Consider the following 23,399-nt stretch of genomic DNA (forward strand, 5'->3'; position numbering starts at 1 on the left):
GAAAAGGTGGATACAGTCCTAGGAGACTCTTTCCTAGGACTGTATCCACCTTTTCCAGCCCACCGGAGCACCAAAAAGCTGAACTAATTTATGCAGGAAAAGTCAGCAACCGCCAAACAGAGAAGTTCGTGACGAATCGAATCTACTGTAAGTTCGCTCATCTCTAATAGCTGGCTATGGGAACATTACTGTATTATCTATTAAGAGAACAGTGAATTGAAAGACACTGTGCCCTAATAGAGGCCTCCTCCTCCCCTTACAGCCTTCCTATCCATCTCCAAAATTGGTGCCTTACCAATTCTTTGCATCATTTTATGCAAATGACAGTACGCAGAAACGCTTCCATAGCCTACAATCTCAAAAAATTTTAACTAAAATTTTTAAAATTCACCAATTTTGTCAAATCAACATACATAACGTCTCAAGGAGTTATATGCTGTTGAAGTGAAGAAAAAAAATTTCAGTCTCATGATTTTGGTTAAAAATCATGGACAGTAAAAAAAAACATGATTTGGGTAAAAAAAGGTACAAATAGGAATACAAAAAAAAATCATCACAATAGCTGGCAAGTACAGCACACTATTGGTACAAATTTACACATAGCAAAACTACACATTTTACATACAGATTTAAAAACAACAAGATTCCTTCTTACTAGGCTTTTGTGATAAAAGAAAAAGTGCCACCTCCTGTCAAAAACAAATAGCACAATGTTAAACTGAGTTAAGATAGCTGGTAGAGATGAGCAAACTTACAGTAAATTCGATTCGTCACGAACTTCTCGGCTCGGCAGTTGATGACTTTTCCTGCATAAATTAGTTCAGCTTATAGGTGCTCCAGTGGGCTGGAAAAGGTGGATACAGTCCTAGGAGACTCTTTCCTAGGACTTTATCCACCTTTTCCAGCCCACCAGAAAAACGGAAAGCTGAACTAATTTATGCAGGAAAAGTCAGCAACCGCCGAGCCGAAAAGTTTGTGACGAATCGAATGTACTGTAAGTTCGCTCATCTCTAATAGCTGGCTATGGGAACATTACTGTATTATCTATTAAGAGCACAGCGAAATGAAAGACACTGTGCCCTAATAGAGGCCTCCTCCTCCCCTTACAGCCTTCCTATCCATCTCCAAAATTGGTGCCTTACCAATTTTTTGCATCATTTTATGCAAATGACAGTATGCAGAAACGCTTCCATAGCCTACAATCTCAAAAAAAATTTACCAAACATTTTAAAATTCACCAATTTTGTCAAATCAACACACTTAACGTCTTAAGAAGTTATATGCTGTTGAAGTGAAGAAAAAATGTTTCAGTTAAAAATCATGGACAGTAAAAAAAAAAAAACTATGATTTGGGTTAAAAAAAAAGGTACAAATAGGAATACAAAAAAATCATCACAATAGCTGGCAAGTACAGCACACTATTGGTACAAATTTACACATAGCAAAACTACACATTTTATATACAGATTTAAAAACAACAAGATTCCTTCTTACTAGGCTTTTGTAATAAAAAAAAAAAGTGCCACCTCCTGTCAAAAACAAATAGCACAATGTTAAACTGAGTTAAGATAGCTGGCTATGGGAACATTACTGTATTATCTATTAAGAGCACAGCGAAATGTAAGACACTGTGCCCTAATAGTGGCCTCCTCCTCCCCTTACAGCCTTCCTATCCATCTCCAAAATTGGTGCCTTACCAATTCTTTGCATCATTTTATGCAAATGACAGTACACAGAAACGCTTCCATAGCCTACAATCTCAAAATGTTTTATCCCAAATTTTTTAAAATTCACCTATTTTGTCAAATCAACATACATAACGTCTTAAGGAGTTATATGCTGTTGAAGTTAAGAAAAAAAATCTCAGGTTGGGAGGATGGGTGGGCGGGGCTTAATCACGGCGCCCGCACTCAGCTGTATTCGGGAACCGTAGTTAATGTATGTCTATGAGCCGATCGCAGTGAACCGCAGCGTGCGTTTTCGGCCGTATGCGGTTTCCCGACCGCAAGCAAAAACGTGGTCGAAAACCACAGGTGTTTGACAAATTTCTGCTAAATCAACCCAAACAAAAGAAAGGGGATGTGCTCAAATACCTATGCTAGGTAATTAAGGTCCTGTGGTATACACACTAACTATAAAACCGAAAAGAAAATAACCCACTTAAAGATGGACCATTTGTAAAAAAGAATACATTTTATTTATGGAAAGTTCCAATAATACATAAAACAAACACAGCGTGGACAACCATACGTGGGAACTAGGGAGCAGGGGGAGACCAGAAATAAAGAAATAATCCGGGTGCACTGGCCTATGGCATGTAAAAAGAGGTAAATCACAAGATAAATATATAGATATGTAAATATGAGATATGTACAAAGGCAGAAAGCGCCTCAATGAAAAGGGTAAATATTTATACAGGTCTCATATCAAGAGTACCAACATATAAAAATTGAACTGAAATGCCATAGGAAGTGATAAACATGCTAACCGGACTAAAGAAGGAACCACATGCAATGATGGTACGCAACAGTAAAACCCCCCCCAACACTCCCCAGCTACCCACCAAACCTCCGACGCGTTTCACCCAACGGGGCTTTATCCTGGATAAAGCCCCGTTGGGTGAAACGCGTCGGAGGTTTGGTGGGTAGCTGGGGAGTGTTGGGGGGGGGGTTTACTGTTGCATACCATCATTGCATGTGGTTCCTTCTTTAGTCCGGTTAGCATGTTTATCACTTCCTATGGCATTTCAATTCAATTTTTATATGTTGGTACTCTTGATATGAGACCTGTATAAATATTTACCCTTTCATTGAGGCGCTTTCTGCCTTTGTACATATCTCATGTTTACACATCTATCTATTTATCTTGTGATTTACCTGTTTTTACATGCCATAGGCCAGTGCACCCGGATTATTTCTTTATTTCTGGTCTCCCCCTGCTCCCTAGTTCCCACGTATGTTTGTCCACGCTGTGTTTGTTTTATGTATTATTGGAACTTTCCATAAATAAAATTTATTCTTTTTCTTACAAATGGTCCATCTTTAAATGGGTTATTTTCTTTTCGGTTTTTTAAATTTCTGCTAAAGTTGGACGTGAAAATGAAAAATTTGATTTTTTTTCACCAAAATGCTGGAGTTACCCCAATTTTTTTTATTTTCACAAGGGGTAATAGGAGAAAAAGCCTCTCAAAATTTTGAACCCCATTTCTTCTGAGTATGGAAATACCCCATATGTGGATTTAAAGTACTCTGCGGGCAAACTACAATGCGCAGAAGAGAAGGAGTTCCATTGGGCTTTTGGAGAGAGAATCTGTTTGGAATGGAAGTTGGGGGCCAGATTAATGGACCCCCGCCCCACATGTGACCCCGTTTTGGAAACTACACCCCTCACAGAATGTAATAAGGGGTGCAGTGAGCATTCACACCCACTGGTGTTTGACAGATCTTTGGAACAGTGGGCAGTGCAAATGAAAAATAAAATTTTTCATTTTCATGGACCACTGTTCAAAAAAATCTGTCAGACACCAGTGGGGTGTAAATGCTCACTGCATCCCTTGTTACATTCTGTTAAGGGTGTAGTTTCCAAAATGGGGTCACATGTGGGGGGGGGGGGGTAATTTTTTTCGCACCATGGGGGTTTTGTAAACGCACATGGCCTTTAATTCCAGACACATTCTCTCTCCAAAAGCCCAATGGCGGTATTGCCATACTCAGAAGAAATGGGGTTACAAATTATGGGGGGCTTTTTTCCTATTACCCCTTGTGAAAATGAAAAATTTGGGATAACACCAGCATTTTAGTGAACAAAATACAAATTTTTTATTTTCACGTCCAAATTTAATGAAAATTCTTCAAACACCTGTGGGGTGTTAAGACTCACTATAGCTCTTTTTACATTCGGTGAGGGGTGTAGTTTCCAAAATGGGGTCACATGTGGGTGTTTCTTTTTTGCGTTTATGTCAGAACCGCTGTAATGATAAGCCACTCCTGTACAAATCATCTCACATGTACATGGCGCTCTCACTTCTGAGCCTCGTTGTGTGCCCGCAGAGCATTTTACGTTCACATATGGGGTATTTCAGTATTCAGAAGAAATTGCATTACACATTTTGGGGGTCTTTTTTTTCCTTTTACTTCTTGTGAAAATGAAAAGTATGGGGAAACACCAGCATGTTAGTGTAAAAAAGAAAAAACACGCTGGAGTAGACCCCAACTTTACCTTTTCATAATGGGTAAAAGGAGAAAATGCCCCCCAAAATTTGTAAGGCAATTTCTCCCGAGTATGGAAATACTCCATATGTGGCCCTAAACTGTTGCCTTGCAATACGACAGGGCTCCGAAGTGAGAGAGCACAATGTGCATTTGATGCCTAAATTAGGGATTTGCACAGGGATTACACTCAGATACCAAAATTACCCTATCGCAGTGTTCCCAAACTGGGTGCCTCCAGCTGTTGCAACACTGGGAGTTGTTGTTTTGCAACATCTGGAGGCTCTGTTTTAGAAACCGTGCTGTACCAGACGTTTCTCATTTTTATTGGGGGAGGGGGGTAAATGTGTAGGGGAATGTGTATATGTAGTGTTTTCACTACATATACACATTCCACACTATTTTGTGTAGTGTAGTGTTTTTAGGGTACATTCACATGGGCGGGGGTTTACAGCAAGTTTCCCGCTGGGAGTTTGAGCTGCAGCGGAAAATTTGCTACATCTAAAACTTCATTCACTGTAAACCCCCGCTCGTGTGAATGTACCCTGTACATTCACATGGGGGGGAAGAGGCTAACCCCCAGCTGTTGCAAAAATACAACTCACAGCATACCCTTTGGCTGTCCGTGCATGCTGGGGGTTGTAGTTATGCAGACACACTGGTTGCAAAACACTAAGAGTTTGTTACTTAACTCAAAGTTTTGCAACCAGTGTGCCTCCAGCTGTTGCAAAAGTACAACTCCCAGTTTGTACGGACAGCTATAGGGCATGCTGGGAGTTGTAGTTTGCAACAGCTGGAGGCATACTGGTTGCGAAACGGACTAAAGAAGGAACCACATGCAATGATGGTACGCAACAGTAAAACCCCCCCCAACACTCCCCAGCTACCCACCAAACCTCCGACGCGTTTCACTCAACGGAGCTTTATCCTGGATAAAGCCCCGTTGGGTGAAACGCGTCGGAGGTTTGGTGGGTAGCTGGGGAGTGTTGGGGGGGGTTTTACTGTTGCATACCATCATTGCATGTGGTTCCTTCTTTAGTCCGGTTAGCATGTTTATCACTTCCTATGGCATTTCAATTCAATTTTTATATGTTGGTACTCTTGATATGAGACCTGTATAAATATTTACCCTTTCATTGAGGCGCTTTCTGCCTTTGTACATATCTCATGTTTACACATCTATCTATTTATCTTGTGATTTACCTGTTTTTACATGCCATAGGCCAGTGCACCCGGATTATTTCTTTATTTCTGGTCTCCCCCTGCTCCCTAGTTCCCACGTATGTTTGTCCACGCTGTGTTTGTTTTATGTATTATTGGAACTTTCCATAAATAAAATTTATTCTTTTTCTTACAAATGGTCCATCTTTAAGTGGGTTATTTTCTTTTCGGTTTTTTAAATTTCTGCTAAAGTTGGACGTGAAAATGAAAAATTTGATTTTTTTTCACCAAAATGCTGGAGTTACCCCAATTTTTTTTATTTTCACAAGGGGTAATAGGAGAAAAAGCCTCTCAAAATTTTTAACCCCATTTCTTCTGAGTATGGAAATACCCCATATGTGGATTTAAAGTACTCTGCGGGCAAACTACAATGCGCAGAAGAGAAGGAGTTCCATTGGGCTTTTGGAGAGAGAATCTGTTTGGAATGGAAGTTGGGGGCCAGATTAATGGACCCCCGCCCCACATGTGACCCCGTTTTGGAAACTACACCCCTCACAGAATGTAATAAGGGGTGCAGTGAGCATTCACACCCACTGGTGTTTGACAGATCTTTGGAACAGTGGGCAGTGCAAATGAAAAATTAAATTTTTCATTTTCATGGACCACTGTTCAAAAAAATCTGTCAGACACCAGTGGGGTGTAAATGCTCACTGCATCCCTTGTTACATTCTGTTAAGGGTGTAGTTTCCAAAATGGGGTCACATGTGGGGGGGGGGGTAATTTTTTTCGCACCATGGGGGTTTTGTAAACGCACATGGCCTTTAATTCCAGACACATTCTCTCTCCAAAAGCCCAATGGCGGTATTGCCATACTCAGAAGAAATGGGGTTACAAATTATGGGGGGCTTTTTTCCTATTACCCCTTGTGAAAATGAAAAATTTGGGATAACACCAGCATTTTAGTGAACAAAATACAAATTTTTTATTTTCACGTCCAAATTTAATGAAAATTCTTCAAACACCTGTGGGGTGTTAAGACTCACTATAGCTCTTTTTACATTCGGTGAGGGGTGTAGTTTCCAAAATGGGGTCACATGTGGGTGTTTCTTTTTTGCGTTTATGTCAGAACCGCTGTAATGATAAGCCACTCCTGTACAAATCATCTCACATGTACATGGCGCTCTCACTTCTGAGCCTCGTTGTGTGCCCGCAGAGCATTTTACGTTCACATATGGGGTATTTCAGTATTCAGAAGAAATTGCATTACACATTTTGGGGGTCTTTTTTTTCCTTTTACTTCTTGTGAAAATGAAAAGTATGGGGAAACACCAGCATGTTAGTGTAAAAAAGAAAAAACACGCTGGAGTAGACCCCAACTTTACCTTTTCATAATGGGTAAAAGGAGAAAATGCCCCCCAAAATTTGTAAGGCAATTTCTCCCGAGTATGGAAATACTCCATATGTGGCCCTAAATTGTTGCCTTGCAATACGACAGGGCTCCGAAGTGAGAGAGCACAATGTGCATTTGATGCCTAAATTAGGGATTTGCACAGGGATTACACTCAGATACCAAAATTACCCTATCGCAGTGTTCCCAAACTGGGTGCCTCCAGCTGTTGCAACACTGGGAGTTGTTGTTTTGCAACATCTGGAGGCTCTGTTTTAGAAACCGTGCTGTACCAGACGTTTCTCATTTTTATTGGGGGAGGGGGGTAAATGTGTAGGGGAATGTGTATATGTAGTGTTTTCACTACATATACACATTCCACACTATTTTGTGTAGTGTAGTGTTTTTAGGGTACATTCACATGGGCGGGGGTTTACAGCAAGTTTCCCGCTGGGAGTTTGAGCTGCAGCGGAAAATTTGCTACATCTAAAACTTCATTCACTGTAAACCCCCGCTCGTGTGAATGTACCCTGTACATTCACATGGGGGGGAAGAGGCTAACCCCCAGCTGTTGCAAAAATACAACTCACAGCATACCCTTTGGCTGTCCGTGCATGCTGGGGGTTGTAGTTATGCAGACACACTGGTTGCAAAACACTAAGAGTTTGTTACTTAACTCAAAGTTTTGCAACCAGTGTGCCTCCAGCTGTTGCAAAAGTACAACTCCCAGTTTGTACGGACAGCTATAGGGCATGCTGGGAGTTGTAGTTTGCAACAGCTGGAGGCATACTGGTTGCGAAACACTGAGTTAGGTAACAAACTCTGTGTTTTGCAACCAGTGTGCCTTCAGCTTTTGCAAAAACAACAACTCTCAACATGCAGTGACAGCTGAAGGGCGTGCTGGGACTTGTAGTTATGCAACAGCTGGAGGCATACTACTACAACTTCTAGCATGCCCTTTAGCTGTCTGTACATGCTGGGGGTTGTAGTTATGCAACAGTTGGAGGCACACTGGTTGTAAAACACTGAGAGTTTGTTACTTAACTCAGTGTTCCCCAACCTGTGCGCCTCCAGCTGTTGCAGAACTGCAATTCCCAGCATGCATGGTCTGTCAGTGCATGCTAGGAGTTATAATTTTGCAACAGCTGGAGGCACACGGGTTGGGAAACACTAAATTAGGAAACAGACAATGTTTCCCAACCCGTGTGCCTCCACTTGTTGCAAAACTACAGCTCCCAGCATGCCCAGACAGCCGAAGGGCATGTTGGGAGTTGTAGTTATGCAACAACTGGAGGAGAACAGTTTGGAGACCACTGTGTGGTGGTGTCCAAACTGTAGCCCTCCAGATGTTGCAAAACTACAACTCCAAGCATGCTCAGACTGCCCAGACATACTGGGAGTTGTAGTTTGGCAACATCTGAAGGGCCAGATGTTTGTTAAGAATGGAAGAAGACATTTGATTGGTTGCTATGGGCAACTGGGCAACTTTTCCTCTGGACAGGTTTTGATAAATCTCCCCCATTATCTTTCCGTATATGTCAGGGTAACATTGTGCTGTTGACATTCAGAGAAGTGGGGGCCTTAGTCTTGAAAGAGTTCATGTAGCAGTTATTAATAATATAGAAAACAAATCTAGGGCAGATTGATGAGGAAAATCAAGGAAAATGTAGCAAATGCTTTCCCAATGGTCGCCATATAGAAGCAAAGTGTGGCCCCATAGAACTTTATTAGGTTTTTACATTGTACAATCCGGCCAAATAAAGACAAATCCACATACAAAGGTGACATGAGGATCAGGAAGTCAGAATGAATGTATGTTTCCATCTCCTAGACAAGACTGTTTCCCAAGCAGTGTACCTCCAGCTTTTGCAAAACTACAACTCCCAGCATGCTAAATTGTAGTTTTGCAACAGCCGAGGGCACACTGGTTGGAAAACACTGTCCTAGACTGTAGAATATTTAGTACTAAGTGTAATGGGAGCACTCACTTCTCTACCAACACTGTCCAAACCTGTGTGCCATCTGTGATCTACTTCCATTAAAGAAACAGGACAAAAAGATAAGCGGCATCATCTCTATACAATTGGGGGGGGGGGGGGATACTCGGGACTGGCACTGTACTTGGTAAGACTCTGCTGATTGGTTGATTTGACCTCTATATTAAAATGTTGGGTCACACAGAGCATATCCGTAGTGTATTTCACACTGCGGAAGCAACAATGGCAGTCAATAGAGCGAGCCCCCTGCTGCAGCTGGATAGCTTTGTGTCCGCTTGTAGTGGTGGATTTCCCACTGTAGACAAACGGCCATATTTTTTTTACAGCTATAAATACCATTGAAAATTCAATGTATGAACATAGCTTTAAAGTGGTCTTCCAAAAACAGCACCACACCTTTCCTCAGGTTGCAACCTGGCTCCATTGACTTCTACTGAGCTGCTATGTTTCTGGATGAAAGCCATGTTTTCCTAACCCTGGATAACCCATTTAAACTGTAGCAGAAATTTACTCCAGAAGTTTGGTGCATTTTTAGCGCATGATGCCGCAGCCTAGGTCAGACCACCTTTTTATTAAACCACTCCCCCTTTTTTGAATGCACCTGAAAAGTGTATAAAACTCATAATATGTACAGGATCTGCTACATATACTGAGGTCAATGGGTAGCAAAATCAGCCACTGAAAATATGTAGCAGATCCTGTACGTGTGAACCTACCCTAAATATGGCACCAGTCAATTTGGCCCCCTTGCAATAGTAAATCTGGCCTATTGTGGCTGTAACCATGAGTCCTGTGGTAAAAGTGATAGACAATTCTAGCTCTTCCATGATGTCCTCCTACCTGAGCTGCCCATCAGATGGATGTAGCAGGGTCCTTGAAGGCCACTTACACTTCTCTCTTCTTTGCTGGAAGTTTTCTTTCTCTTTTAGGTCATTCAGGCCCAGATATTTAGCAGGAATGTAATAACCTTTTCTTTCTCTGTACCTTAGCTGTACTGGGCGGCTCCTGGACACGGTTTCCACTGTTCTGGTCTCCGTTCAGCTCTCTTCCATCTTCTCCTTTCTCCACTAAATTATTTTTTCTTTGTTTACTTCATTTTATGACAATGGAAAAAGACGATAAAGTCACTAGAAAACTACAGCAATGGGCAATGGGCTCTGACATGTGTCTCTGCTAAACTCTAGTGAGCAAATGAGAGATTTTTCTGTTCATCTGGCTACGTATCATGTCTGTTATGATGATGTCACCAGCTGCCCTACTGTGATGTCAGCAGCCAATGTTCTAATGGTCTCTTTGTTTCATCAGCCAATCAGGTGTTACCTTACTGAGAGGTGTTTTGACATGGTTTTGTTCTACATTACACTACACTTTATACATATCTATATTTCCATATATATTAAGTAGATAGCAATATATATATATATATATATATATATATATATATATATATATATGTGTGTGTGTGTGTGTGTGTGTGTGTGTGTGTGTGTGTGCTTAGTATTCCACTCTGCCAATTTTAAGACCAGTATTTCCCTACCAGTGTAAGGCTAAGTTTATACTTGTTTTTTTGTCCTGCGTTTTTTGGGTTGATAAAAACGCCTGAAAAAGCGCCAGTGCAATGTCCTGCATTTGTTATTTTTTGTTTTTTTTGTTTTTCATTTGTGTGGAAATTGCATTCTTGACACCTTTTTTTTTTTTTATTTTTTTTTTTTTTCGGTATCCAAAATTAGTTTGGTACCAAAAAATAAAATAAAAAAAGATGCAGTAGTGATGGCAAAATTTTTTTTTTAACGAAATCTAAATTTTGTATGACTAAATTTGAATTAATGTTTAATAAAGTGTGTGTTTCCCTTTTTTCTCTATTTTTTACATTTTTTTAGGTAGTACTACTACTCCTAGCATGGAACAGAGTGTTCCATGATGGGAGCAGTAATACCTGTAGTAATAGACATATCGCCCCAGGTCTCAGTCCTGACACCCGATGCGATCGTCCATTATATAGCAGAGATGCAGCTCTACACAGCACTAACATCTCTGCTCTGTACTCCGGCCAGTGATGGGAATAGAACATCACTCATTCATATTTCCCACCCAGAGTGGTGATTGGCCGGATGGTTGCAGTCAATCACAGCTCTGAGGGAAATATCAATGATTGAGTGGCCGGAGTACAGAGCAGACATGCGAGTGCTGTATACAGCCGCCCCATCTCTTCAATAGACAAGACGATCACATCAGGTGCCAGTAGTGACATCTACTGTGATGTGTCCTTAACTGCAAGTATTACTACTCCCAACATGGAGCAGACTCTGCTCCATGCTGGGAGCTGTAGTACCTGCATTAATAGACAGATCGCAGCGAGTGTAACTTCTGACACTCACTGCGATCTGTCTATTAATGCAGGTACTACATCTCACAGCAGTGAGCAGAGTGTGCTCCATGTTGGGAGTAGTAGTACCTGCAGGTAAGGAAAGATCACAGCGGGTATCACTCCTCCTGACACCCGCTGTGATCCTCCTGTATAATGTATAGATGCAGCGGCCGTATATATACGCATATTCCGATTTCCCACAGAGAGCTTTGATTGGCTGGAACCATCTGGCCAATCACAGCTCTCTGCGGGAAATATGAATAGGTGTATATATACGGCAGTGTAGGGGACCATAGAAGAGTGGCCGCTGCATCTAGTAATTATACAGGAGGATCACAACAGGCAATCTGTCAATTAGTACAGGTACTAACTGGAACAGTGTTTTCTATGCTGGGAGTAGTAGTACTACCTAAAAAATAAAAAAAAAATAAAAAAAAAAAAAGTGAAAAACACAGGGGGAGATTTATCAAAACCTGTCCAGAGGGAAATCTGCTGAGTTGCCCAATCAGATTACTACTTTCATTTTTCAGAAGCCTTGTTAAAAATGAAAGAAGCAATCTGATTGGTTGCTATGGGCAACTCAGCAACTTTTCCTCTCAAAACCTGTCCAGAGGAAAATGTTATTATAAAAAAGATACATTTCGTTAGATACAATTTTTTCCTTTACTATTGTATCTTTTTTATTTTTTTTAATGGTACCCATGAAATTTTATTAAAAAAGGTATCTCCATCACTTTTTTGGATCGCTAAAGTCCAAAAAAGAATGAAAACCGCATGAAAAAACGCCAAAGTTAAAACCCGCATATCGTTTTTCTTGGAAATTTTATTCACTCCCATAGACTTCAATGGGAGAAAAACGCCATGATTTTGACAAAAAAAAAATGCCAGTGGCTCAACATGCTGCAATTACCAATGATCTGAAAAACGCCAAAAAAGAGTGGAAAAACGCCAAAAGTATTAAAAAAAACGCCAAAGTAAAAAATTTTGCGATTTCTCATTGATTTACAGCTAACATCTGGCCACAGCATTTTTTGGCCTAAAAAACGCCATGCGGCAGAATTGGTGTTTTTCTTGGTGTTTTTGCCCAAAAAGTGGAATTCCAACCCATCTCCAGCTTTTGCAAAACTACAGCTCCCAACATGCCCAGACAGCCTTCTGTTGTTTGGGCGCCCTGGAAGTTGTAGTTTACAACAGCTGAAGACACACTGGTTGGGAAACACTGTCCTAGACTGTAGATATTTGGTGTAATGGGAGCGCTCACATCTGTGCCAACACTGCCCAAACCTGTACGCAATCTGTAATCACCTTACATTATCAGACCAGGGCACAGAGAGAAGTGGCATCTTCTTCATACATTTGGGGGGCACTCAGGACAGGCGCTCGACTGGTTGTTAAGCTGTTTCTAGGATGGCAGTTAAAATGGCTGCTGCAGCATAACAGTTGTCATAGCAACTGCTCCTAGCTGGACTGTACTACTACAGGACCATATAAACTGCCCCAAAAACACAGTAAAAATGATAAAGATGGTAGCTATATGATTGAAACAAAGATGGGAAAGTGCTTTGTCTTCTTGCTCTCATTTCTTTTAATATCATCCATTTTGCTGCTGTTGACCTGCTAGTTTATTTTACCCACCAGTCAATGGTTCAGTCCAGGCTTTTATTTTCGCTTGGTAAGACTTTGCTGATTGGTTAATTTTACCTCTATACTGAAATGTAATTAACCTCTTAAGAATAGGGTCACACAGACAGGGCCGCCATCAGGGGGGTACAGTAAGGGGCCCGGACCCTCAGGGGAGCCCACTTGGCCCCAACAGTCTTTCTTGCGAGGAGGGCAGCACACTGTCACTTTAAAATGGCAGGGGCTGCAGTTGGTATGAGACATGCCTGTGCGCGACTCTCAGTTACCAGCAGGGCCTGCTAGTAGCAGCTGGCCAGTGACGTCGGCTCACGTGTCCCTCCTCTTCCTGCCCAGTTCTGCAATAGAGGAGCGGAGCAGCAAGCTACACTGCACACAGGTACTTACTTGTATGGGGGCTGTTTGTGTGTGTATATATATATATATATATATATATATATATATATATATGGGCAGTGTGTGTATATAGAAGCTGTGTATGATGGCCATGTGTGTATAAAGTATAAAGGGGCAGTGCATGTGTGTATAGTGGATGTATAAGTGTGTATGATGGCTATGTGTGTATAAAGGGGCAGTGTGTGTATATAGAAGCTGTGTATGTGTGTATGATGGCCATGTGTGTATAAAGGGGCAGTGTGTGTATATAGAAGCTGTGTATGATGGCCATGTGTGTATAAAGTATAAAGGGACAGTGTGTGTATATAGAAGCTGTGTATGTGTGTATGATGGCCATGTGTGTATAAAGTATAAAGGGGCAGTGTATGTGTATATAGAAGCTGTGTATGTGTGTATGATGGCTATGTGTGTATAAAGGGGCAGTGTGTGTATATAGAAGCTGTGTATGTGTGTATGATGGCCATGTGTGTATAAAGTATAAAGGGGCAGTGTGTGTATATAGAAGCTGTGTATGTGTGTATGATGGCTATGTGTGTATAAAGGGGCAGTGTGTGTATATAGAAGCTGTGTATGTGTATGATGGCCATGTGTGTATAAAGAGACAGTGTGTGTGTAGAGGCAGTGTATATATGTATGATGGGTGTGTGTGTGTATATACAGTGGCAGAGTATGTGTATATAGTGGCTGTATATATGTGTATGATGGCAGTGTGTGTCTATATAGTGGCAGTGTATATGCATATAGAAGCTATGTATGTGTATGATGGCCATGTGTGTATAAAGGGGCAGTGTGTGTATATAGAGGCAGTGTATATATGTATGATGGGTGTGTGTATATACAGTGGCAGTGTATGTGTATATAGGGGCTGTATATATGTGTATGATGGCAGTGTGTGTCTATATAGTGGCAGTGTATATGCATATAGAAGCTGTGTATGTGTGTATGATGGCCATGTGTGTATAAAGGGGCAGTGTGTGTATATAGAGGCAGTGTATATATTTATGATGGATGTGTGTGTATATACAGTGGCAGTGTATGTGTATATAGTGCTTGTATATGTGTGTATGATGGCAGTGTATATGCATATAGAAGCTGTGTATGTGTATGATGGCCATGTGTGTATAAAGGGGCAGTGAGTGTATATAGAGGCAGTGTATATATTTATGATGGCAGTGTGTGTCTATATAGTGGCAGTGTATATGCATATAGAAGCTGTGTATGTGTGTATGATGGACATGTGTGTATAAAGGGGCAGTGTGTGTATATAGAGGCAGTGTATATATTTATGATGGATGTGTGTGTATATACAGTGGCAGTGTATGTGTATATAGAGGCAGTGTATATATTTATAATTGATGTGACTGTATATACAGTGGCAGTGTATATAGTGGCTGTATATGTGTGTATGATGGCAGTGTGTGTCTATATAGTGGCAGTGTATATGCATATAGAAGCTGTGTATGTGTTTATAATGGCCATGTGTGTATAAAGGGGCAGTGTGTGTATATAGAGGCAGTGTATATATTTATGATGGATGTGTGTAGAGCTGGGCGGTATGACCAAATATGTGTATCACGGTATTTTTGTAACGTATGGCGGTTCCACGATATATAATGGTATTTCTTTCACCCCCACCCCACCACAAATCATGTGACCCCAGCAAGCACTCTTTTGCTCCCCCCCCCCCAAGTCATGTTACCTGCCAGTGCTGTTCTGCTCCCCCCCAATTAATTAATCAGCCCAGCGGGGTACTACTCACATATGTCACCCGCAAGCACTGCCCTCCTCCTCTTTGTTGGGGGCCGCCGGCGATGGAACTCTATACTGCACGCCAGTGGTCTCTAATAGCCAACGGCTGTCTGGGCATGCTGGGAGTTGTAGTTTTGCAACAGCTGGAGGTCCGCAGGTTTGAGACAACTGCTATACGCTGTATCCCTATGCCCAGGCTGCAAAAGATAAGCCAGCTTCTGTTCGACGCCGCGCCATTTAGGAGGCGGCGTCTCGGACTGGCAAGGAGGGGGTTAAATAAAAGTTAGAAGAGAAGAATAAAATGAGGAGCTGGAGAAATAGGGGGGGGGGGGGTAACCTAGAAGGGCAGGAGGACAGGGATAGGCTAAGTTAACAGGAAGGGGAGGAGGAGTAATAGGGGATAAAATGTGTTGTGAGGCTTCCGGCTTCCTCTTTGTGGAGTCCCCGGCAAGTGAGAAGCTTCTGTGCAGCAGGTAGCTATTATGGCCGACGACCTCTGTGAGAGAATCCGGGAGAGGGCGTTGCATGGGGAGGGTTTCCTGGCACGGCTGCTTGCCGGGCTGGGGAACCCTTCCCTTACACCTCCCCCGAGTCAAGTGTCTGCGCCGTCGGAGGTGTCGGGATCGGGGCGCCCGTCGCGCGGATCCCGTCCTCCGGCTAGGCTTAGTCCTAGTCCCCCTATGTCCAGACGGCGTGGCCACGCTGGACGGAGCGATAGTGCAAAGCATGGAGGGGGGCGTGGTTCTCGGGCTGCTCGCGCGGCGGCGCCGGCTCCGCCCCCTCCCTTGTGCACGCCTCTCTCTCTTCCCATGTTACCAGCAGTTAGGCAGCAGCTTCACGTGGCCCAGGTACATTGCTCTGCAGCGGCTGCTGCTTCTGGCTCTAGTGCCCAGCTGTTAGGGTCTGCTCCTACTACTCCCGTCCCTTGCCCCTTGCTTAGAGATTCCCCACCCCCTACTTCTATCTACAGCCCCCTTCTGGATTCCTCTGCACCCACTGTTTCTGCCCCCAGTCCCCTACCAGTACGTTTGCCCCCTAGGGATATGGGCAACACCCAGCAGGCGTCTTCATCCTCCTCAGTGTACGAGGGTGAGGCACTGGCAGGGGTCCTTCAGGGGCCCGCTGCAATTGTTACTCCGTCCCCTGATCCTTCTCCTGTGCCTTTAGATGCTGCTGGGGGACTTGGGGCTCCTGTGGTTCCCGCTGCTAGTGTTGCTTTATCTCCCCCCCAGCTTCCCATTATGGATCAGCAAGCGGTTATACTTCCCCATACCGTGCAGCCGGAAGTTGCTGGCCCATCTGGAGGGTGCAGGCGATCTTCATCTGGGTCCGCCAGGGGCTCTGCCCGTGAAAACCGTGGCGAGGCTAGCGGTTCCGGGAGGCGCCGCCGAGGTCGCAAGGGCCACGAATCCAGATATCACAGTCATCGATGTCGGTCCAGGTCCTCCCGCTGGAGGTCCCCTTCCTCCTCAGAATATTCATCCGATAGCTCTATGAGTCCAGATAGGAGGTCACACCGACGTGGGTCTCGGCGGGGGATTTCAAGATCCTCCCGTCGTTCGACCTGCGGTGCTACACGCTCACACGATGTCCCCATTGCTGTTACGCCATTGGATCCAACGGGGCCGGCGGCCCCGCATGTGATTCCGGTTCCTGCCCCGGCAGTTGGTAAGTGTGATTTATCTGGGGTTTGGGGTGAGGGAGGGGTCCAGGGTTTTATTCCGGCCCTTAAGGCCTTGTTGCATCGGTTTGAGTCCCCAGGTTCTGTTCCGCCATCGGCTGCTACCCAACGGAAGGCGTCCCCGGTGCGGGCGGGCCTGCACAAGGAAGCAATTTTCTGCGGACTCAGTCATCTGGGGGCCCATATTGATGATACTGTACGGGAAAAAATTTGGGCCAATCAGTATATAGACATATGGTCGTTGGTATCAGTTGATCAGCATACAGTGGATAGGGAGCGTAGACCGGTTACTCAGGATAGGTTCGTGGATAGGAAACCTAGTGTAGCGAAGACGATGGGAAATTGGCTCCAGGCCTTCGCTGTTCTGGGTTGTGTGATGGGGCATCGGCATCCCGAGCGTTGCTCAGAACTTTTTATGTACATGGATGCTATATTCAATGCTCATAAGTCATACGGCGGTAACGCATGGTGGCGATATGACGAGGAGTTTCGTCGCCGCCTTGCGTTGCAACCGGATTTGGGTTGGGGGGTAAAAGCGACAGATGTCTGGTTGCGACTTATGATGTCACAGAGAGTTCCTCCCTTTCAATCTGGGGTCACTGGGGGGCAGCAGGCTGCCTCAGGTTCAGTGGCCGTCCGCCGCCCAGGAGCCTGCTGGTTGTTCAATGAGGGGCACTGTAAGTTCTATGGCCTCTGTAAATTTAAACATGAGTGTTCCACCTGTGGCGGATCTCATGCAGCAGTGCGTTGCACCAAGCAGGTTAAGCAACCCAGCAGGCCCCAGGGTCAGGCTGAATGCAAAGAGTCCGGTGTCGGTGGAAGGGATGCTGCCGTGGTTAAATAGGTACCCGGATAGGGCGGCTGCAGAGCAAATTATGGAGGGTTTTTCGATTGGTTTTTTCATACCGTTTGTTCCCTCCCGATCCCCTCAGCTGGCAAAAAACTTGAAATCCGCCAGGGAACTCCCACAGGTTCTCCGGGAAAAGGTTCAAAAAGAGGTAAATTTTGGTCATATGATGGGTCCGTTTTTGGCCCCCCCATATGAGAACCTGAGGGTGTCCCCTTTAGGTGTGGTCCCGAAGAAGGAAGTGGGTAGTTATCGTTTAATTCATCACTTGTCTTATCCAAAGGGCACGTCGGTGAACGATGGCATATCTAAGGAGGATGCTTCAGTCTCCTACGTCTCCTTTGATCGAGCGGTCCATTTGGTAGGCAGGGCCGGACGGGGCGCATTTTTGGCCAAGTCGGACATTGAGTCAGCTTTTCGGCTCTTGCCGGTGCATCCGGAATGCTATCACCTTCTGGGTTGTATGGTAGATGGTTTTTATTATTTTGATGCCTGCCTTCCTATGGGTTGCTCGATTTCTTGTCATTATTTTGAGATGTTCAGTACCTTCTTGGAATGGGCTGTTCGCTTTGAGGCGGGTTCAGACTCGATTATACATTACCTGGATGATTTTTTGTTCGTTGCTCCAGGTGATTCTTCCCGTTGTCAATTTTTGTTAGACTGTTTTAGTTCCCTTATGAGTAGATTCGGTGTTCCCTTGTCCAAGGAGAAGACGGAGGGTCCTGTCACGAGGTTGTCCTTTCTGGGCATCGAAATTGACACCGTGGACATGGTCTTTCGCTTGCCGGTGGACAAGTTGAACAGGCTTCGGGATCAGCTGATGGGTTTTTGTGCAGCCAACAAGGTTACTCTTTTCCAATTGCAATCCCTTTTGGGTTTATTAGTTTTTGCTTGTAGAATTATGCCTATGGGGCGGGTTTTTTCCAGAAGGCTTTCTCTTGCCACCAAGGGCGCTCGCAGACCAGAGCACAGGATCAGGGTTACTGGGCCTCTAAAAGCTGATTGTGGGGTATGGATTGATTTCCTTGCCCGGTACAATGGTCGCACCTGTTGGCAACAGCCTGTGATTTCTAACTTTGATTTAGCCCTTTTTACTGACGCGGCTGGCTCGGTGGGTTTTGGGGCTTTCCTGGACGGGGAGTGGTGTGCTGAACGTTGGCCTGTTCTTTGGGTGGATAACGGTTTCTGTCGCAACTTAACGCTTCTCGAACTTTTTCCCATATTAGTAGCCCTGGAGTTGTGGGGGGATCGTTTTGAGAACCGGAAGGTTTGTTTTTGGACGGATAACCTCAGTGTTGTGCATTGTATTAATCATCTATCTTCTTCTTCTTTTCCTGTTCTATCTCTGCTTCGGCGTTTAGTTCTCCGCTGTCTAGAGCTTAATGTGCTTTTCAGGGCTCGCCATGTGCCTGGTATTGAGAACTCAGTTGCTGATGCATTGTCTCGTTTTAATTTCCAGGAATTCCGAGAGTTGTGTCCGGATGCGGCATTGGAGGGCCGGCAATGCCCCTCTTTCCTTTGGGAGGTGGTGAGCAGAGATTGATGCCATTGGTGTCCTCGTCAGTTACCCCGGCTACTTGGTCTGGACATGGTAAGGCGTGGGGTGAATGGCTGGAACTGGTGGGTGGCCGGGATGTGGCGGGTGATGATGAATGGCGTTTTACTGTCACCGTGGATTATCTGTTACGCATGCGAGAGTTGGGCAGGTCAGCAATAGTAGCTAGACGGAGGCTTTCGGGCCTTAGTTTTCACTTTAAATTAAGGGGTTGGGTTGATGTTACTAAGCGTTTTTCTATTTTGCAAGCGCTCAAAGGTTGGGATAGGACGCCCAGGGTTTCAGATGCTAGACGGCCAGTTTCCTTTTCCTTATTGTTGTCCTTAATGGCTGCCTTGCAAGGGGTTTGTCGTTCTCCTTATGAGTCCCTCTTATTTCAGGTGGCTTTTTCTTTGGCCTTCTTTGGGGCTCTTAGGGTGGGGGAGTTGGTCCCTAGTTCCGCAGGTGGGGTGGGGGGTTTGTTGCAAGACGATGTAATGTTGACGGAATCCTCGGTTCAGGTCAAGGTGAGAAAGTCGAAGACGGATATGTTAGGCAGGGGGAATGGTTGACCCTTAGTGTAGTGTCGGGCAGTGCCTGCCCGGTGCGTTTAGTGGGTTCTTACGTGTTAGTGCGCCCGTCAGGGCGTAATTTCCTTTTGCATGAGTCAGGTTCCCCGCTTTCAGTTTGGGGCAGTTTTTAAGAGATGTCTGGTGGCTCTGGGTTTCCCAGAGGGAGAATATGGTACGCATTCTTTCAGGATTGGGGCAGCCACTGAGGCTGCACGGGCGGGTCTGCCTGCGGCTGAGATCAGGAGAATAGGCCGGTGGAAATCAGATTGTTACGCCTCTTATGTTCGCCCGGAACTGTTGCTTTAATTTGTTTTTCGTTTCAGGTTCTCGTTCTCCTGTTGTGGTTTTTCTGGGTCATTCTTTCATCTTTCGGGCTGGACAGAGAGCTGCTTGCAGGCCAGGTGGACAGTCCCTTGGTTTTCCCAATGATGTTCAATGGAGAGGAATCGGTGGACTCAAGTGGCTTCGGGTGCTGGTGGAGGCGGTGGGTATTGCTCGTGTTGTCAATTCCCCTGTGGTGCTTGTGATTCATGCGGGGGGCAATGACCTTTGTTCCATGAGAATGGCTGAACTCATTACTTTGATGAAAGCGGATGTTGAGAGGATTCGGGAATTTTTCAGGGAGATGGTGGTAGTCTGGTCAGAAATGGTTCCCAGGGTGACGTGGCAAGGGGCCAGGGAGGCTCAGGCTATTGAAAAAGCTCGTCGTACAGTTAATTCCCGTATGGCGAGGTATGTGAGGTCCAAAGGGGGTGTGGTAGTGAGACACAGGCAATTGGAAGGTGATAATCGCCGGTTAATGATTGCGGATGGTGTTCATCTGAATGACATAGGCACTGATATTTTTCTGTCGGGGCTACAGGATGGGGTGGAGCAGGCGTTATTTCTCCTCGGTGGGGGTCGGAGTGCGGCTTAGTTCCTTGCCGAACTCCTCCGTGGCGGAGGAGAAATTTGGAGGAGATTTTCCTGGAGAGTAGAGTGTGATGCCCGTCGAAGAGGGCGGCCGGCTGACCGCTTACCTTTGAGAGTGTTCAATCAGAAGTTCGGATATAAATGGTTTATTTTAATGGTTATTAAATAAACGCTGTGGCCAACCCCCAGTTGTCCAGCAAAAGTTAGAAGTGGTCAGTGTTTTTATTATATCCAGCGAACAGTTAGAAACATAAATAAACTGAAGGTCACCTATTGTCAGTCTGTTCGACGCCGCGCCATTTAGGAGGCGGCGTCTCGGACTGGCAAGGAGGGGGTTAAATAAAAGTTAGAAGAGAAGAATAAAATGAGGAGCTGGAGAAATAGGGGGGGTGTAACCTAGAAGGGCAGGAGGACAGGGATAGGCTAAGTTAACAGGAAGGGGAGGAGGAGTAATAGGGGATAAAATGTGTTGTGAGGCTTCCGGCTTCCTCTTTGTGGAGTCCCCGGCAAGTGAGAAGATGTCCCGCCCACCCACCCCTTATACGTTCTGTTTTGGTATATAAAAAAAAAAAAAAAAAATAAAAAAAAATTGGGTGATAATAAAAAAAAAAAAAAAAAAAGGGAAATATTATCTTACTTTGTGTCGGTGTTTTATCCCTTGGTAAAAGGTGGGTCCCGTGGGACTTTTAGGACTATTCGGCTGGATGGTGCCTGTTAGGTCTTTTTGACCTTGGGATCTGGTGATGTGGAGCGAGTTGTGTTTTGGTTCCCGTTTTAATGTTATTCTCTTTTAGGCTAAGTCATAGCGTGGCGGAGGAGAAATTTGGAGGAGATTTTCCTGGAGAGTAGAGTGTGATGCCCGTCGAAGAGGGCGGCCGGCTGACCGCTTACCTCTGAGAGTGTTCAATCAGAAGTTCGGATATAAATGGTTTATTTTAATGGTTATTAAATAAACGCTGTGGCCGACCCCCAGTTGTCCAGCAAAAGTTAGAAGTGGTCAGTGTTTTTATTATATCCAGCGAACAGTTAGAAACATAAATAAACTGAAGGTCACCTATTGTCAGTCTTACATGACAGTGGGCTCAGCTTATCACTGGCCAGGGCGGGACATCGCTCCAGCCGGTGATAGGCTGACGGCTGTCTGACGTTCCATTCCCCAGCGTAAAGCAGACGTAGGTAAGTTAAAGTTTATTTTCTTTATCTTTTGCAGCCCGGGCATAGGGATACAGCATACAGCAGTGGTCTCAAACCTGCGGTGCTCCAGCTGTTGCAAAACTACAACTCCCAGCATGCCTGGACAGCCGTTGGCTGTCCGGGCATGCTGGGAGTTGTAGTTTTGCCACATCTGGAGGTCCGCAGGTTGGAGACCACTGGCGTACAGTGAGTTCCAGCGCCGGCAGCCCCCAACGAAGAGGAGGAGGGCAGTTCTTGCGGGATACATATGAGTAGTACCCCGCTGGGCTGATAATGGGGGGGGGGGGGGGGAGCAGAACAGCGCTGGCGGGTAACATGATTTTGTTGGGGGGAACAGAACAGCGCTCGCAGGTCACATGATTTGGTGGGGGGAGCAGAACAGCGCTGGCGGGACACATGATTTGGTGGGGGGAGTAGAACAGTGCTGGCGGGTCACGTATGATTAGTTCCCCGATGTGGGGACAGCACTGCGCTGGGCTGATTATTCATTCCCAAGGGGGAGGGGCCATACCGGTATTGCGGTATGGGGGAAAATTCATATCGTGCAGCCCAAAAATTTTGGTATTCTGTATGAACCGGTATACCGCCCAGCCCTAGATGTATGTGTATATACAGTGGCAGTGTATGTGTATACAGAGGCAGTGTATATATTTATGATGGCTGTATGTGTATATACAGTGGCAGTGTATGTGTATATAGTGGCTGTATATGTGTGTATGATGGCAGTGAGTGTCTATATAGTGGCAGTGTATATGCATATAGAAGCTGTGTATGATGGTCATGTGTGTATAAAGGGGCAGTGTATGTGTATATAGAGGCAGTGTATATAGTTATGATGGATGTGTGTGTATATACAGTGGCAGTGTATGTGTATACAGAGGCAGTGTATATATTTATGATGGCTGTATGTGTATGTACAGTGGCAGTGTATGTGTATGTAGGTTACCTGCCCGTTTAGGGATAGGTGGCCCTGACTGCACGGGACGGTAGGGGTTAACATAGAGCCCAGGATAGTTCCCCCTCCCCCCTGCTTTCCCGGGTTAGTAGGAGGGGAATTAAGGCACGCCCAGGATATATTTAGGTCCACCCCACCCCCTGGTTAGTCCTTTTGTACTCACCAGCGCTCCTGAGAAGACAGCTTGCTCCGGAGATGGCTGACGAGGCTGTATGGAATGCTATCCGGGAGCGGGTGTTGGCTGATCCAGGCGCCTTATCTCAGCTACTGGCTGGGCTAGGGCTTCCTGCTGCTGCGGTTAGTAGTGGATCTCGGCCGGTAGGTCCTGCTGTACGGGGGCGACGGACCGCCCGTGCATCGCGCCCTCCGGCGCGTCTGAGCCCCAGTCCCCCTAGGTCTTCTGCTAGTAGGAGGGGGCGCTTTGCTGCCCGCATGGCCTCCTCAGCTGTAGTTTCGGCCCCTGGTGCGGCAGTGGCCGCGGCTCGGGTTGTAGCTCCGCCCCTTCCGGGTCAGGTGTCACAGGAAGCTGTGGGGGTCTCTTCGGCTGCTTCGCGTGCTTCCCTGCAGGTCCCGGCAGTTCCAGGTAATTCAGGGCAGCCTGCTGTAGTTTCCCGGCCGGTATTAACCCCTGCATTGCCAGCCGTTATGGGTGCTGGTGCCCCTGCTCCCTCTCATGCCTCTTCCTCTGCTGAGGAAATTCCCGATACCCCAATTGCCACGGCCCGTGTTCCCATTAGACCCCAGGGTGTTCCTGTGCTGCCTGGGGATCCTCAGCAGCCACCTGTCCTGGGGTGTAGTAG

General features: G+C 45.4%; 1 protein-coding gene across 4 annotated transcripts in view; it reads left to right on the forward strand.

Annotated features, from left to right (window-relative positions):
* Window positions 1-21,546, forward strand: part of LOC130356604 (uncharacterized) — a 122,852-nt gene extending 101,306 nt beyond the window's left edge. The window contains exons 1-4 of one of the 4 annotated variants that reach the window (XM_056558366.1): window positions 15,345-15,377; window positions 16,137-16,572; window positions 18,892-19,023; window positions 19,862-21,001. In XM_056558366.1, coding sequence (XP_056414341.1) covers window positions 16,146-16,572; window positions 18,892-19,023; window positions 19,862-20,454 — 1,152 coding nt within the window. In that variant the 5' untranslated portion in view covers window positions 15,345-15,377; window positions 16,137-16,145 and the 3' untranslated portion in view covers window positions 20,455-21,001. Of the gene's footprint in view, window positions 1-15,344; window positions 15,378-15,471; window positions 16,573-18,891; window positions 19,024-19,861; window positions 21,002-21,244 lie in introns of those variants that run through there. The other 3 variants (XM_056558365.1, XM_056558367.1, XM_056558364.1) reach the window with 3 other exon arrangements.
* The last annotated feature ends 1,853 nt before the right edge of the window (window positions 21,547-23,399 follow it).

The sequence above is a fragment of the Hyla sarda genome, chromosome 2 (genome assembly GCF_029499605.1).
Source record: "Hyla sarda isolate aHylSar1 chromosome 2, aHylSar1.hap1, whole genome shotgun sequence".
Classification (NCBI taxonomy): Eukaryota; Metazoa; Chordata; class Amphibia; order Anura; family Hylidae; genus Hyla; species Hyla sarda.